General features: G+C 40.1%; 3 protein-coding genes across 3 annotated transcripts; all 3 read left to right on the top strand.

The window, feature by feature from the left end:
• Positions 1-2139: 2139 nt before the first annotated feature.
• Positions 2140-4163, top strand: LOC149394152 (putative aldo-keto reductase 2). The gene is made up of 5 exons (XM_089617267.1): positions 2140-2449; positions 2531-2731; positions 2982-3154; positions 3269-3371; positions 3648-4163. The coding sequence occupies exons 1-5, from the start codon at positions 2213-2215 to the stop codon at positions 3984-3986; spliced, it is 1053 nt and encodes a 350-aa protein (XP_089473393.1). The 5' UTR covers positions 2140-2212; the 3' UTR covers positions 3987-4163.
• Positions 4164-8758: 4595 nt separating this feature from the next.
• On the top strand, positions 8759-10679 carry NAP57 (NAP57 homolog). The gene has a single exon (XM_089616906.1). It carries the CDS (start codon positions 8873-8875, stop codon positions 10538-10540), a length of 1668 nt encoding a protein of 555 aa, XP_089473032.1. The 5' UTR covers positions 8759-8872; the 3' UTR covers positions 10541-10679.
• A 3429-nt stretch (positions 10680-14108) lies between these two features.
• On the top strand, positions 14109-16236 carry LOC149394150 (protein FAR-RED ELONGATED HYPOCOTYL 3-like). The gene is made up of 4 exons (XM_089618270.1): positions 14109-14326; positions 14713-14805; positions 15083-15797; positions 15886-16236. The coding sequence occupies exons 1-4, from the start codon at positions 14109-14111 to the stop codon at positions 16234-16236; spliced, it is 1377 nt and encodes a 458-aa protein (XP_089474396.1).
• The last annotated feature ends 1626 nt before the right edge of the window (positions 16237-17862 follow it).

Below are 17862 nucleotides of genomic sequence, written 5' to 3'. Positions count from 1 at the left end.
CTTAAAATCATAAAAGCAAAATTTGCGAAGAACAAAATAAAGTGCATACAGTTTTATAGTGGTTCACTTTCAATGCGAAACCTACGTCCATTTTGCCGTTGGAGATTCTCACTAAAACCCAAATTCGGATAAAATGTGTTTACAATTCTCTCGCGATCTACAAAAAACATCGGTTCATATGGTATTCATAGGGAAGAAACTAAGGCTAATAGACAAGCTTGAAATTCATTTTCCCTTCTTAAAATACTCCCAACTAATAATGTTTAGAATAGGTCGATCCGCAAATCATCGTCATAAAGTCTTCAGTCGTCATCTCGACGTCGATTCAGCTCCACACCTTTAATACACACTCTCTCTCTTATTTACTTAGGTTTCTAAGGTTTCGATACACCGCCGAGACACCGTCAGGTTGCCACCGTCGCCTCGGACATTGTCTGCTCTCCTCACGCCATGGTAAGTTTTCTTTGCCTCTCCATCTCTGCGAAATTGTTACACGTGTGCGTTGGTACGTGTTATATGTGTGTGTAGATAGTGTCTGTGGACGTGTGTGTGTAGTTATAACTTATAACCATTTATATCACTTGTTCATTTCTTATTTTCAAAATACACTCTCGTACAATAATACCTTCCTTTTAATATGGAAAAAAAAATGCAAGAAAATATGTAAGCCCATCGTAGTTGTTAGTTATTAACTTATTACATTCCAATCACAAAAATAAAAATAAAAAGGGTTATTGGCGGCATAAATACCATAACTTTTTTATTTATACACTTTTATACCACAACTTTTTTTCGGCGGCAAAAATACATAACGTTAAGTTTTAGAACCATTGCTATTATCAATCCGTTAAAATAACACGTGGACCCCGACATAAATACCATAACTTTCAATTTTATGGGTAATTGACGGCATAAATATCACAACTTTTCGATTTTATACACTTTTATACCCATCGGATCTCACATGAGCCAAAATTTTCTCCTCCTATTCGCCGACATATGCTCACTCACTTTCTCACGCCGAAGATCCCACTTTCTGTTCCATCCTCAAATCACTCACGCGCTTAACCTTCTCACACGGAACATCACTCTATGCTCATGCACTCCGCCTCAGCGTCATCGCCGACTCTTTTATCGCCACATCATTCCTTGTTCTCTATGTCAACGTCGGCAACATCCAAAATGCGCGCAAGATGTTCGACAAAATGCCCCAAAAGAGACTGTTGATGTCATTTTCGAGCCTAAAAAATTACGAAGAAAATCGTCATAAGGAAACGAGAGGACAATTATAAACAATTCCTTAAGAACAAGTAAACGAATCTATTTTTTATTCGGTCTTGAGTACACTAGTCGAGCTCGGATGATTATGAACACAATCGACGTGCTCAGAAGTAAAATTTGGGAAATCCTTGGAGACACATGCTGGCGACTTCGTCCTTCATCGCCTCTTCTTCTGCCACGTCGAACTGCGTTTGAACAAGCTCGATAGAAATCATCAATTCTCCGTATCTCAAGGCGATATCACTTCTCCTGTGTTGACTTCAACTTCGTCACGACCTTGGTAGTCACATTGTGAGCTCGTAAAATAGACTTGGGTCGGGCCCAAGTGAGTTATTAAATTCGTACGACAATGATTAATAACAATCAATTAATAATTATCGTTTATTAATTATTTAAATTATTTTTATCGAAATGGCTTTGATGAATGTTGGACTTTAGCGGTCCAATATCAAATTATTTTATGAGGTCGAACTCTACCCCCAAAATTAGCTCCCAGTCTATTAATTATTTATTCTATAAAACTTTTGATGTAAAAGTGTATAAAATAGAAAAGTTGTGGTATTTATGTCGTCACTAACCCATAAAATTGAGAAGTTGTGGTATTTATGTCGGGGTTTACGTGTTATTCTAATAGAATGAGAATAACGGTAGTCCTAAAACCTAACGTTATGTATTTTTACTGCTGAAAAAAAGTTATGGTATAAAATTGTATAAAATCAAAAAGTTGTAATATTTATGCAGACAATAACCAAATAAAAATGAGTAGTTATTACGTTCCCAACAAACGTTGACCATCGACACCGGGTCCACCTACATTCCGCTCAAAAAAAAAAAAAGAACACTCTAAAAACCCAACCACCACAGTTTGCTCAGACACCAACTACACAATCTTTTTCTTCTCTCTTCTCTCTTCTCTCGTAAACCCAAAGAAATGGCGTCTGAATCTGCAGCTACGACGGTGACTGTGAGGAGAATGAAACTGGGCTCACAGGGCTTGGAAGTATCGGCGCAGGGACTGGGCTGCATGGGAATGTCAGCATTCTACGGCCCACCCAAACCCGACCCGGAAATGATCGCTCTCATCCACCACGCCGTCGCCGCCGGAGTCACGTTCCTCGACACCTCCGACCTCTACGGTCCCCACACCAACGAGATCCTCATCGGAAAGGTCTGTATTTCGTCTTCGTCTCTTTCTCTCTCTCGGATTGTTTAGTTGTGTTTTGTGAATTTTTTTTTTTTTTGTGTAAAGGCGTTGAAAGGAGGGGTGAGGGAAAAGGTGGAGCTCTCGACGAAGTTCGGGATCAGCTTCGCCGACGGGAAGAGGGAAATCCGCGGCGACCCTGCTTACGTCAGAGCCGCTTGCGAGGCCAGCTTGAAGCGACTCGGTCTAAATTGCATCGACCTCTATTACCAGCATCGCATTGACACTCGCTTGCCTATCGAAATCACGGTCTCTCTCTCTCTCTCTCTGGATGAACTTAGGATACAAAAAAAAAAAAAAAAAATTCCAAGTAATTGTAACCTAGTTATTTGAACTTATGGATTCAGGGCAATTCGCTAGAACTTCTAAACGTTAGGTTTCATTTATTCCTAAAAGAAAAAAAGTATTATGTTGCCTTTCTTTTCTGTTGTCATTTTTTAATAATATGATGTTGTGTTTGGTGTGGTTTGACATTTTGACATTTTGTGTCCCTTCGAAGATTGGGGAGCTGAAGAAGCTGGTTGAGGAGGGTAAGATCAAGTACATTGGCTTATCGGAGGCCTCGGCTTCGACGATCAGAAGAGCACACGCTGTTCATCCAATCACAGCCGTCCAGCTGGAGTGGTCCTTGTGGACGAGAGATGTCGAGGAAGATATTGTCCCTACCTGCAGGCAAAGATCCTATAGACCTATAAATAATTTGTGCTATGTTCTCAAAATGTTATTAAGCTATAAGAAATCAAGTATTGCCGTGTTCTCGATTTCATGTTTCTCTACTTTTTTCAGGGAACTTGGGATCGGCATCGTTGCATATAGTCCTCTAGGTCGTGGTTTCCTTTCGTGTGGGGCTAAAATGTTGGAGAGTCTGTCCGATGTTGACTTTCGCAGGGTTAGTTTCCTATGGTTTTAGAACTTTTTTTTAAGGATTTGCTAATACCACGTTTAGTATTTGAACCCTCTATATGATATTTTATAGTTTGATTTCCATCTTAAAAAAATAAAATAAAAATTAATCGGCTGCAATAGTAAGCTATAATTGTATCTGTTTAATCATTTTGTTGATTCTTTAACTCAGAAGTGATCAAAATTGCTTAATTGCTCAAAACAACCAAATTACTTCATTCGGATATGAAAAAGTCTCATCTCATTTTTTTGTTTGTTTCAGCATCTTCCGAGATTTCAAGGCGAGAATCTTGAGAACAACAAAGCGATATTCGAGCGGGTCAACGAAATGGCGGCGAGAAAAGGGTGTACTCCAGCTCAGCTTGCGTTGGCTTGGGTTCATCACCAAGGCGAGAACGTTTGTCCCATTCCCGGGACCACCAAAGTCAAGAATCTCGAGCAGAACATCGGGGCTTTGTCCGTGAAGCTTTCGCCCGAGGAGATGGCCGAACTCGAGTCTTACGCTTCGGCCGATGCCGTGAAAGGCGACAGATACGGCGGTAATTCCGCCACGTGGCAAACCTCTGACACCCCCGAGCTGTCTTCGTGGAAATCCGAGTGAGGACACATGTACTCTTGTCACCTCTCTCACTCAGGGCCTCATTTGTTTTGTGTGCTCAATCACTTGTTTGAGTGAAAAATAAGGTCATCTTATATGATTTGCGGACTTACAATTGAGCTTAGTCTTGTGTGGGGATTCTTTCTAAAGTAGGAATGTTAGGTTTTTATTTTATTATTATTTACTTCGTCTCTCTATCATGGATGGAATAATTAAAGAATCAAATATGAATATCATAATATAGAAAGGGACTAGTTTTCGGAGGAAAAAAAATACGTGGTAGTGTTTACTCCCCCTCAAGTATTACTCAATGTTGCCGAAAATTTCTTTCTATTAACAGGATAAATATTACACGATTATTCGTTACTTGATTGTTGAATTATTTTCTCTGGTTGTTTGCCAATATTCGGTTGAAATTCTATCACAGAATTTAATGTCATTTATATCACTTTTTCAAAATTTTCAATATATAGTAGATTCGTAATAATTAAATACGATTCCTGTTGGATTTGGAAGCCCAGCAATCTTTATTCGCCGAAGCCCAATTGGTAGGCCCAACAAGCAGATCAAGATGGACGTCGTTTGAAGATGGTGTTCTGTCGTTTGACCTAAACGACATTGGAGTATCACTCACTCGGAACCACACGATCAGGCTTCATCCTTCGGCCTCACGAGATCTCAGCTATTGTGTTATATAAAGAGCACGAATATCCCTGTGTACGATTATTACATTCATATTGGTGTGCCTAGGGTTTTATCTTCTCTCATATTCTCTCTGAGTGATTGTATTCTGAACGATCTTCTTGATCGTGTTTCCTTGTGAGAAGCTGGTAAAAGAATCTTCTGTGAGAGAGTGTTTTGTAATGAGAGAACGAGATTTGTGAGGCTGAGGGTGTAATCGACGACAAGATAGTACAGACTAAGCGCCTCCCACGGAGCTCAACGTGCACGTAGATCTTTCTGATCGAAGCACGGGAAAATTGGTTGTGTCTTTTACTTTTCTGTTTTTCTTTTTTGTTTGTCTTGTTTCTGATCTTAGTTGAGGCCAAATATCGCGTTTGGTTGCATAGTAATTAGGGCTAAATTCCTACAATTCCAATGAGATATTATTCTACCAACAATTCGGTCGTATGGGATCCCGCTGGAGGGACACAATTGATGGTATTATCCGGAAAAATGAAAAGAAAAGAAAAAAAAATACATATTATGAAAAATGGTATCGGGTTTTTTATCCCGGTATCCGGAAGGACACAATTTATGGAGTTATCCGAAAATGAAAATATATATATATATATATATATATATATATATATATATATTATGAAAAATGGTATTAGGTTTTTTTTACCATGGTATCCGAAAAATGAGACGGAATTAGAATCTCCGTTTAGCTTCATTTAGTATAGTTTTAGTATTTTTAAAGTTGTATTTGCTTTTTACTTATTTAAGTTACTTCAAAATTTAAGTAACTAAGAACAAACTAAAATAAAATAAAAATATGGGACTCCCAAAATCATATAAAATGGTAATGGGAATTCCCGATCTCTTGAAAAATAGTTATGAGAAATTAATAGATATCGCTTTTTTATAATTTTGAGAGTCCCTTTTCCCGCTAAATATGAGCTGAGAATAGGGAATCTGATTTCCCGGGTTTCATACGGCCAACTTTTTCAACAAGTGAGTCTCGCATCTCCCTTGTGCATGGCCAACATTATCGACTCCCGAGACCAACCATATTTGACACAAGGGTTTCGTGCCCAAAACTGATTATGGATTTTGTTCATTGTTTTTACTCCTTTTCTTTTGAGCTAGTTTGGTACTGAAAGAAATTATTTGAACAAAAAATGTTTTTAAAATATCATGACTAAATTATTAAAAAAATCTCAATCCTTCTAATTCCGACATGAAATGAACTACTAAAAAGTCCACATCGAAAAAATTTATTGATTCATACTCCGTATATTTGCGGTCATGTGTAACCCCCCAATATAATGTCGACATAGTATTTTTTTACGACATTATCCTTTGTGAATATTTGTAATTATAAAGGATGTAAAAGTACCATTTTATCTTTGTAATTATTATTTCTTCAACTCGTTTGTCTTTTGTGAACAAGAAATACATATCCATAAAACGTATTTTATGATACTCTATTAGATGGTGCATTTCATTGAGTACCGATCTGAATTTACATATTCACATCCTCTATAATATAGCACGGGGTAACATGCATTGCCATTGAACTTGTTGGAAATTGAACTTCTAAAATCTAGTAGGAGAAAGGACATCTATCTTTGGTGAGAGCAATGATGAAGGATGATTTTATTTCATTTGAATCTCATCGATCTTTTCATCCATCGAGGCGACTTTTGCCACAAGGTCGTCAATCCCGACATGGATTACAACATGGATCTTGGGAGTCTCGTTTGTTGCTAGTGCTCCTAGAGCTGTGAACGAGATTGTTCATGGACTAAAAAGTTCAATATTAATAAGGAGATGCGCTCATTAACCACTCGCGTTGGTATCTCTTTGTTTATTAGCATGTCGTTGCGTTGGTGGCGTTTGATCGTTCATGTATCATATACACTAAAACATAAGTGATTTATGATTATGCTTGGGAGGTGAGTTTAACCATGTCATTCTCACTCATTCTTTGTCAATTGGTTGATCTATAGCCGAGTTTAAGCTAATGTCTCCACAATCGGTCATCAGAGAGTCTCATATGGGGGTAACTGCACATTGGAAAAATACTCGCACTCGCTTCATTTAAGAGAGTTTTGAATTTGATGACGTGGTGTTATGTTTGATATTTTACCTACCAATATTCACTAAATTTGAAAAATTAACATAATACTAACACACACGTTGTTTACATTTTATTGTGAATATTTATATTTAGTATAAATTACTAGGGCTATCTTGTTTTTTTTTTTAAAATCTCATTTCTCATTCCCCTTATTTGGGATTATTCCTAAACTATGACCTCCACACTAATTTTGGACCAAAATCCAATATGTCTAAATTAATCCAAATCTATGACTACCCATTTGATTAAATTACGTTTTTAACCTTATTCTTTATTTTTCCTCTTTTCATTTCTTATCCCTCTAGTCAGTTTTTTTTTTTTTTTTTTTTAAACAATCCACATCCTCTCTCTCTCTCTGCGTCCAAAAAACCCCATTTCTCTCATCCATGAATGTTTTTTTTAAGCATTTTGTTCATTCATTATGAACAGCTCTATCCCCAAACCTTCATCTTCTCCCATCTCCGACGCTGAAGCTCCTGGGAACGACGGTCATGGCCGCCGGAGAGCAGCCCGTGGCCATCCCGGCGGCGGCGACCTCGAAGTGTCCGCCGAAACAGCCCGCCATGGATTCCGCGTAGAATTTATGTGGTTTTTAAAGTTAAAAAACAAAGAAAAAAGATTATCGGGATTCTGGATAATTTTGAAAAGTTTCTGAAAATTTATGGGTTTTCGTTGAAGATTTATTGACGTTGATGTCAATAAATATGCATTTTTATTGACATCAATGTCAATAAATCTTCAACGAAAACCCAGAAATTTCCAGAAACTTTCAAAATTTTCCAGAATCGCGAGAATCGTTTTTTCTTTGTTTCTTAACTTCAAAAACCACAGAAATTCAACGACTTAAAGAAAGATGAACCCAAACAAAGAAATCCCCCGCCAAGAAACCCAACCCCTCGCCTGAGAAATCGCCCCCGGTGGTGCGTAGAAGTCATCGCGTTTCCCATCCCAGCGCCGATGGGTCAAAGCCGAGCGTGGTTATGTTGTTGAGATGTTAATTATGTTACTAAAAATGCATCTCTAACTCTTGGTGCCCAAATTTTTTTTTCAAACAAGCTGTTGTTTCCCAATTTTGATAACATGTGTTTGGTGTTGTCGGGGTCGTTGACAGTAGCTAGTTTATTGATAACAATGTCAAACCTGCCGGTTTATTGACATTGATGTCAATAAACCAGACAGTTTATTGACATTGATGTCAATAAACCTGACAGTTTATTGACATCAATGTCAATAAACCGACAGGTTTGGCATTGTTAATAAAATTGAGGGTATTTTTGTATTTAAAGAAAATAGATAGTCATAGTTTAGGATTAAATTGAACTTATTTGATTTTGGTCCAAAATCATTGTGGAGGTCATAGAATATGAATAATCCCTTCTTATTTTGAGAATACACAATTTATTTTGTGCATTTTCTACTATGCCTTTAGTTCAATCATTTGGCTTCGCCTCATTCTTATTACTAAAGATAAAGGTACGAGATTAATCATGAAAACAAATGAGGATTTATGTAGCTATAAAATATAATATCAAGGTCTTCCTTTTCTCAATATTTATCTTTGTGAGGTATTTGAGGAAGGATCCAAACGTGGGACATTTACAGAAATTTGCGCCTCATTCAAAGTGGTTACGTAATGTCTCCGTAGCCGCCATTTCCTCTTTTTATTATGAGAGTTCCTCGTTCAATGTGTGCGTTTTCGATTATGTCTTTACTTCAATCTTCCGTCTTCGCCGAGGTATTATGTATAATATATAAGGTATTTCTGTCCGGATAATTAGTTGGTGAAGTATTCCACAAATAATTTAAAATAGAACATATTTAGAGAATTACGTGTACATTTTGACATAGCTATGCACCTAGGTTAAACGAGTCAGGCTGGTTGGTTCTCAGGCCCATATACAGGGTTTTAAAAGCCCAAGTCCAAGAGTTGAACCTAAAAGCAGAGAGAAATGTCATTTGGTATATAATACAACACTGATAGGGGTTTTTGAAGGGAAGTTGAAAGGCAGTGAAGTCGCCACTTAAACCCCACAAAACCCTAATCCGTTTCCAGGGAGGCGCAGCCAAAGACACCACGGCCGCCATGTCGGAGAAGAAGAAGAAGTCGGAGGCGGAGGAGCCGACGGAGGAGAGCTACATGATCAAGCCGCAGAGCTTCACTCCGGCGATCGACACCTCTCAATGGCCGATCCTGCTGAAGAACTACGACCGCCTCAACGTCCGTACCGGCCACTACACCCCTCTCCCCAACGGTCACTCCCCTCTGAAACGCCCTCTCGCGGAGTACCTGAAGTACGGAATCATGAACCTCGACAAGCCTTCGAACCCTTCCTCGCACGAGGTCGTCGCGTGGATCAAGCGCATCATCCGATCCGACAAGACCGGCCACAGCGGAACCCTAGACCCCAAGGTCACCGGAAACCTAATCGTCTGCATCGACAGAGCCACCAGGCTCGTCAAATCCCAGCAAGGCGCCGGAAAAGAGTACGTCTGCGTCGCCCGCCTCCACTCCGCCGTCTCCGACGTCGCTCGCGTCGCGCGAGCTCTGGAGACTCTCTCCGGCGCGGTGTTCCAACGCCCTCCGCTGATCTCCGCCGTGAAGCGCCAGCTCCGGATCCGCACGATCTACGAGAGCAAGCTCCTCGAGTTCGACGCCGATCGCCACTTGGTCGTTTTCTGGATCTCCTGCGAGGCCGGGACCTACGTCCGGACCCTCTGCGTCCACCTCGGGCTCGTCCTCGGCGTCGGAGCTCATATGCAGGAGCTCCGGCGAGTCCGCTCCGGGATCCTCGGCGAAAAGGACAACATGGTGACGATGCACGACGTCCTCGACGCCCAGTGGATGTACGACAACAACCGCGACGAGACCTACCTCCGCCGCGTCGTGATGCCATTGGAGGTGATCCTCACGAGCTACAAGCGCCTCGTGGTGAAGGACTCGGCGGTGAACGCGGTCTGCTACGGAGCCAAGCTCATGATCCCGGGGCTCCTCCGATTCGAGAACGACATCGAGGCCGGCGAGGAGGTCGTCCTGATGACGACGAAAGGCGAGGCGGTGGCGCTCGGGATCGCGGAGATGACCACAGCGGTGATGGCGACCTGCGACCACGGGGTCGTGGCCAAGATCAAGCGGGTCGTGATGGACCGCGACACGTACCCGAGGAAGTGGGGGCTCGGCCCGAGGGCTTCCATGAAGAAGAAGCTCATCGCCGACGGGAAGCTCGACAAGCACGGGAAGCCCAACGCCAACACCCCCGCCGAGTGGTCCCGCAACGTCGTGCTGCCCGCTGGCGCCGACTCGGCCGTGGCCGAGCTCGCCGCCGCGCCGGCTGCTGATGTGGCGGGGGAGAAGAAGAGGAAGGCCGGTGACGGGGACGCTGACGTGGACGAGGAGAAGAAGAGCAAGAAGAAGAGGAAGAAGGACGAGGGGGTCGAGAACGGGGGAGCCGAGGATGAGGAAAAGGAATCGAAGAAGAAGAAAAAGAAGAAGGCAAAGGAAGGTGAAGAAGAAGAAGTTGCTGTGGCTTCGGCGGAGAAGTCCGAGAAGAAGAAGGAGAAGAAGGAAAAGAAGGCCAAGGAAGGTGAAGAAGAAGAAGTTGCTGTGGCTTCGGCGGAGAAGTCCGAGAGGAAGAAGGAGAAGAAGGAAAAGAAGAAGAAAGAAGAGGCGGCGAAGGAGTCGGAGAAAGAGGAGAAATCCGAGAAGAAGAAAAAGAAGAAGAAGAAGAGTAAAGGCTCGAGTGACGAAGAGTAGTAGTTTTTGCGGTGTCTGTTCTCTCTTTTTTTTAATTAGTGTAATCTCTCTTATATGCTTTGCAATGGCTGTTTTTATTTTTTTCTGGTAATGTAGTAGTTTTGAACAATTAAAGTCTTTTGCTTTAGTGCTCTCTCTATATATCTCTCTGGCATGATTTTCTGTTTGTGAGAAATTGCTGGGCAGCAACAAGGCAGGTGAAGATGATTTGTAAAGCTCCAATCTTTGAAGAGTGGAAATGAGTCTGGAGTGGATTCTGGGCAGTGCTTGTTTGAGAGCAGCATTGTCTTTTTTTATTGGTAAAACTCGGTTTATTGTTTTGTTATCAGATTTTTATTGTTCTGAATCTGATCACACAGTTCCGATGTATGTTTTCTATATAAATCAGTCAGTTTTTATGCCGAGTTTTCTCTTCCTATTATCCATCATGTTCATTATCCGAGGCTAAGATCAGGTTGTAGTAGTAGTCTCTTGATTGAATCTGGCTGAGGATTTGCCTGAATTTTGCTGAACTCTTGTTAGAAATCTAGAGATGGGTGATGAAAAAATTACAGCTGATGCTGAATCAACCGGAAAATTGAGGCCTGTGTTCAATTATGAAAATTGTACCCTGTTTGGAAACAATAGCAGTTCCACTTCAATGTTACAGAGGCAAAAAAAATTCAAATAAGTTGAGGTCATCTACTTAAAATGATAAGAGAATATCACTCTCTTATAGTCAATTGAATATTATTTCTTTCCTTCCTAAAAATATAATGTGCGGAATTCATTTGGGCAAATCAAGTTTCACCAAGCAAATCAAGTCCGAACATAGTTCAAATAATTCAAATAAGATCGGATCAACATCTTTCTTGATACGAAAATATGATGGCGAACTTCCTTATATCTTACATGTTGGAATACAACTCTCAGAGCAAAGTGACCTTAGAGTAGTGAGCTAGAAAGCATTCCAAGAACAAATTGTGTGACACTCACTACGACGATGGAAGACTCGGAACGACGAAGCAAGCTAAGACTTTGCGAAGGAGACTTGACAAGCCCGCGCTCGTGATCCAGAATGTTTTGTATCTCGAATAATGTGCAAGAATGATTTAAGAAGCTCGTGAATGTTCAAGTGGTTCTAGCTTTAGCTTGTGGGATTATTTATGAAAAAAAAGTTAATGAAGTAATTTTGAAAATAAAGTATTAGAGATAATTTTTTTGAGGAAAAATAAAATAGGTACATTATTTTCAAACTAAAAATCTCATATTTATTTTTATTTTATTTTTTTTATAGTATTTTATGGTTCTTTATTATTTTTTTTTTACTGTTACCGATTAAATTTGACACGAATTTCTATTGGATATTAGATGTATTAATGACATTTTTGCCCTCTGAACTATGACTACTTTAACAATTGACTCCAGAAATTTTGAAAACTGCGTCTCACCCTTTTAGCTTAGACCTCAAATTTTATAGTCGTCAAAATAGATTGAAAATTATCGTGTTCTTATCATGTATTGTGGGAAAGGAGATAAATTATTAAAATGCCCTTATGTATCATTCATGAATCAAATGGATTAATTTTAATTTTTATTAAAAAGAACAAAAACAAAAATATTTCTCTCTCTCTCTCTCTCTCTCTCTCTCTCTCTCTCTCTCTCTCTCTCTCTCTCTCTCTCTCTCTCTCTCTCTCTCTCTCTCTCTCTCTCTCTTCGACTTCACCTGGACGATGAACACAACAACAAAAACCTGTTTGATTTGCGAAGCCTCATCCAAACGAAGTTCTCTAGCCGTGGACTCGCATCAGAGTCGAAATCTTCAACGATTTGATTTTGCTCCTACGAAGAAGAAGTAGAATATTTTAATTTCTTAATTTTTTTTTTTGATAAATTTTTTAAGGTTTTTTTTGTCATATCAATATATCCTTACTTTTGAGAGATCTTCGGCTTTAGATATATTTTATTTTTTCTTTTAATTATTATTTTTACTTTATTTTTTCTCTTTTATTAATTGTATTTTTATTTAGTTTTTAATTTTACATAGAATTACAATTTTATTCTCATTTAAAAGTCACAATTACATGCACATGATCCATTTAACATCTATTTTGACGCTAAACTTGAAAGAACAAACATCAATTGTCTATCATAAAAAAGAAAAATAACAATTTTTAAAGCAGTTGTTAAAAACGTTGTAGTTCAGGAGCAAAAATATCATTAAGATACGGGAAGTTTTCCAAAACTAGGAGTAAATAAAGGGCAAATGACTTTTTTGGACGTTTTTTTTAAAAGGTCAGCAATAGGACCTCTTCATTTATTTCTATTTATGTAATTACCATTATACCCTTATTTATTTTCTATTTTTTTTTTAAGAATCCTAAAAACTAAACCCTACTCTCAATCTCTCCTTTCTTTTCATTTCGGCTTCATCTTCTTCTCCACTGCACTTGTTTCATCTCCTCCATTGTCTCCGTCGCATCACCTCCATTGGCGTCGTGTCCCATTGTCGTCGGGGTGTCTGGATCTCAGCCAGCGTCCGTCCTCTCTCTCAAACTTGACGGCCATCCCTCCTCTCTCTCTTAGTTCGCGCCGTCCGTCGTCTTCCAAGGCCACCCACCTTCGCCGCCGTCTCTCTCTGCCCTTTCCGGCGCAGCAAGCTCCCACATTGACACTCTTTTCGCTCTTTATTCCGGTAAGCTCCCTCATACATAGCCATTTCGTTACAGTGTTTGTGACCAACGTTGTCACGAAAGATTCAGCATGACTCAATATTTTCGTGACAATATAGTCACAAAACGAAATTATTTCGTGACTGTCACGAAACTAAATTATTTCGTGACACCCATAGTCACGAAAGCTTCAGCATGACTCCATATTTCGTGACAATATAGTCACAAAACGAAATTATTTCGTGACACTATCGTCACGAAATTAAATTATTTCGTGACACCCATAGTCACGAAAGCTTCAGCATGACTCCATATTTCGTGACAATATAGTCACAAAACGAAATTATTTCGTGACACTATATTTAATTTCGTGACACTATTGTCACGAAATTAAATTATTTCGTGACACTATTGTCACGATATTAAATTATTTCGTGACACTATTGTCACGAAATTAAATTATTTTGTGACACTATTGTCACGAAACTAAAGTCTGCAATGACAAACATGAACGATATTATATAATATGGATTCAAGTGCTTACTATATATCTGCGCATATAATAAAGTTTTATGAGAAAATAATTTAATGTGACTTTATCTCCACTATTTGCAGTTATGAAAGACATTCATACCTTCGTCAAGCATAGCGGTAGATGGGTGAAACATGAACGATACGAGGCTGGCCCTGGGTGTGCAGTGGGAATCTTAATACCGGCAAAAGCAACGTACGAGGTGTTTATGCAGCTATTGTATGCCACGCTCAATCGCTCACCTAAAAATCAAGTCCTCCGTGTTTCTTATGAGACAGAAGGGTCGGTACCCCCAGTAAGTATTGACTCCGACCTAAATTTGAAATGTTACTTGCATCTTCGGAAGGAGAAACCGGACAGATCCAAATTTAGTTTGGTAGTAGATATGGAGCCATTGAAGCAAGAGCCGTTGGTTTCGGACTCAGGCGTTGGTTCAACTCCGACCACCGGTCAACCAGCACAAGCGGACATTCAAGCTAGTTCTCCTAAGTCGGAGGCTAGTTCTCCTAAGTCGGAGGCTAGTTCTCCCGAGATCCCCGACCCGAATCAGAGTCATTCAGGCACACCATGGCAGACCCCTCCGCGCTCAGGCACTCCAAAACGGTTTAGTACGCCTTGCTCTAGAACGAGGAGGACGAGTCAATGCGCTACGCCTTCCACGGATAACCAAAATATGCATCCTGACCTTGATGTGTCAGATATGCACTCTCCGCTGAGACTAGTCAAAGGATGATTGTACGCCAACAAAGCAACTCTGAAGAAACATTTATGCATGTTAGCAATCACCAAACATTTTACGTTCAAGACGAAGACTTCTAACAAACGGTATATCCATGTTGTTTGTCGAGATGACTCATGCGCGTGGTCTGTTCGTGGAGTAAAAAAGACTACATCCGAGATCTTTGAAGTGAGGAGGTGACTTATTACTTATTTCTACATTGATATTATCGTGGTGACCCGAAATTAACATTGCTCTTACATTCTTGCAGGTATGATTCTGAGTACACGTGTGCTACACAATTCAGACAAGGAGAACATCCTCAGGCTACGTCCACATTTGTAGGCGAGACTATGAAACACAGGTACATCGATCCCTCATGTTCACCATGCAAACCCAAAGACATCATGTCCTACATGCAACAAGATTTTGGAGTGGACATGTCCTACAAAAAAAGCATGGAGGTCAAGACAGGCAGCACTATCATCATTGTTTGGCACCGACGATGCATCGTATAGATCTCTGCCTAAATTCATGTACATGTGGTCGACTAACAATCCAGGTTCGTCATTCGACCTTGTCACAACTCCTCGATCCCACCGTTTCAAATACTTCTTCATGTCGTTTAGTGCTTGGAAAAGGGGGTGGAAGTATCTACGGCCCGTAGTTATCATCGACGGCATTTTTTTGAAGAGTTACTATAAAGGCACACTGTTTTCAGCATGTGGTATGGATGCGAATGAACAAGTTTACCCCCTCGCATTCGGCGCTGGTGATTCAGAATCTACTGAATCGTGGGTTTACTTCTTGACAAGGTTAAAGGAAGCAATCGGGGAGAGGTCACATCAGGTCATAGTGTCTGACAGGAACGCGAGAATCATTAACAGTGTGAAAAAGGTTTTCACTAACTCAGACCATGGTTATTGCATGTTTCATCTTTTGAAGAACGTGAAGAACCAAATCAAAGGTCTATCAAAAGAGGTGAATTGGACGTTCTATGCTGCAGCAAAGGCATACACGTATGCAGAGTTTGAAAAGTATATGCTTATGATAGATGAGGAAGATCCAAGAGTCCGAGCGTATCTTCAGAACGACGTAGGCTACGAAAAATGGGCTCGTAGTTTCTACACGGAGAAGAGGTACTCAATAATGACATCAAACAATGCCGAGTCGCTGAATGCAATGAATGTCAAACCGAGAGAGTTCCCTATTGCCAAGCTATTTGATTTTCTCCGGGAGAGAATGAGTAAATGGTTTTACGAACGTAGAGAAAAAGCGTTGGGAACATTGACGATCCTTTGCGTTGACGCGAATAAAAAACTTGAAGAATACCACGCTAAATCTACTGGACTGGGGGTACGTGATAGGCATTCAATTTTTAATTTTTTTTATAAGATGTTTTTTATTATAACCCGTAAACAAAATGGTATTGGGTGCGGAACAGGTGCGTCCATCATCGGTGTACGAGTTTGAAGTCGTTGATAGAGAGGGGCAAAAGTGGGCTGTAAATTTGAGAGAGAAGACATGTAGTTGCCGTGTCTTTCAAACTGACAACTTTATCTGTCCCCACGGCATTGCGGCTTGCGGTGTTCGAAACTTCGCAGTTGAGAAGTACATATCAAATTACTACACCACCGAATATTGGAGAAGTTGTTATGCAGGTGTAATTCATCCAATTGGCAGCGAGGAGTCGTGGAATTTTCCAGAGGAAGTCACGCAAAAAATAGTAAATCCACCTCATGTTGCGGCTCGTGCCGCCGGAAGACCGAAAAAGAAAAGAATACCCTCTCAATAGGAAGGGGATGAGGATAGAAGGAATAAATGCAGTCGCTGTGGTGGAGTAGGACATAATCGAGCCACATGTCGCAACGCGATCCCGACCCACCATAGCCGACCCCGAACATGAGCTCGATTGTTCCTTTTTTTAAAACTTTTTATTTGATGTACCAATTTGGATTTGTACTTTACTTTATTTCTCACTTAGTTTGTTATGTTTGTTATGGATTTTTATATTTCTCATTCGTGACGTTTTAGTCCCATTAAACAATTTCTCACTGACAGAGAAGTCACGAAATAACAATTCTTCGTGACATAGAAGTCACGACATCAAATTTTTTCGTGACAGAGACGTCACGAAATCATCATTTTTCATGACATATAAGTCACGACATCCAATTATTTCGTGACAGCGAAGTCACGACATCATCATTTTTCATGACATAGAAGTCACGACATCCAATTGTTTCGTGACAGGGAAGTCACGAAATCATCATTTTTCATGACATAGAAATCACGACATTAAATTGTTTCGTGACAGAGAAGTCACGATATCATCATTTTAGTGACAGAGAAGTCACGACATCAAGGGGCTTAAAGCATTTTATTTTATTTTATTTTAAAACCTCTTTAAACCATTTGTACGTATAAAACAATTGAGAATTATTTGAAACCCTAAATCCCCAAATTCGACCCAGATCTCTTTTGCTGTCTCTCGTCTGATCTATCTTCATCGCCGGTGAGGTTTCAACTTGAGAATGGCAGTGAACCGCGCTTCTTCATCGCAACACTCTTATTCGTCGCACACGAAGCACGAACGTTGAGACTCGACGACGACGAGAGACTCGACGACGATGAGAGACTCTCCAGGTGAATTTCTGTGTAAATGCGGCGTGCAATGGGTCGAGAGGACGTCATGGACCAAGGATAATCCCGGTATGAGGTTCAGAAATTGCCACGTGACGACGGTAAGGATTTTGATTTTGAATGTTTGGTTGAAATTGATTAAAATCCTATTCTGAGAGTGGTTTGGATTTTTGGGTATTTGGGTTTTTCGTCCCAAAGGTATTTGGTTAATATTGGACTTGCAGTTGTCCACTTTGCAGCTAGCCCGGATATTGTATCCTGTTTGAATACAACCAGAACTCATATATGCTCTAATACAAGAAACAAATACCTGATTTTTGAGGCTATAATTGGTGATTTTCAGGCAGAGGGTGGGTGTGGTTTTTTTCAATGGGTTGATCCTGAAGTTTCTGAAAGAGCAAAGAAAATCATTCCAGGATTGCTGAGAAGAATTGACCAGTTGCAGTTGGATATTGAGCATCACTGTCGAGCAAATCGGAGGCTGAGATTGATTATTGTGTTGTTGGTTATTATGATGTTTGCTGTAATATATGTGTGTATGATGTAAACAGATTTCAAGGTAACAGATTTATGTGTGTATGTGTTGTATTAGATTATGTATTGTGTTTTGTAACAGATACAAATTCCATTTTCGTGACATAGAAGTCACGAAGTTCGAGCCATTTTCATGAACCATGATATCTTTTGTTGTTTTGACCGACTTGGTAATTGGGATATGGATATTTAATATCAATAAATGGCATTAATAGCAATTAAATTACTGAACAACTAACTTTGG

This window comes from Urtica dioica, chromosome 6 (genome assembly GCF_054948205.1).
Source record: "Urtica dioica subsp. dioica isolate 48M chromosome 6, U.dioica_male_clone48M_v1_H2, whole genome shotgun sequence".
Lineage (NCBI taxonomy): Eukaryota > Viridiplantae > Streptophyta > Magnoliopsida > Rosales > Urticaceae > Urtica > Urtica dioica.
Note: the sequence above shows the minus strand (reverse complement) of the source record. Positions and strands in the feature narration are given on the sequence as shown.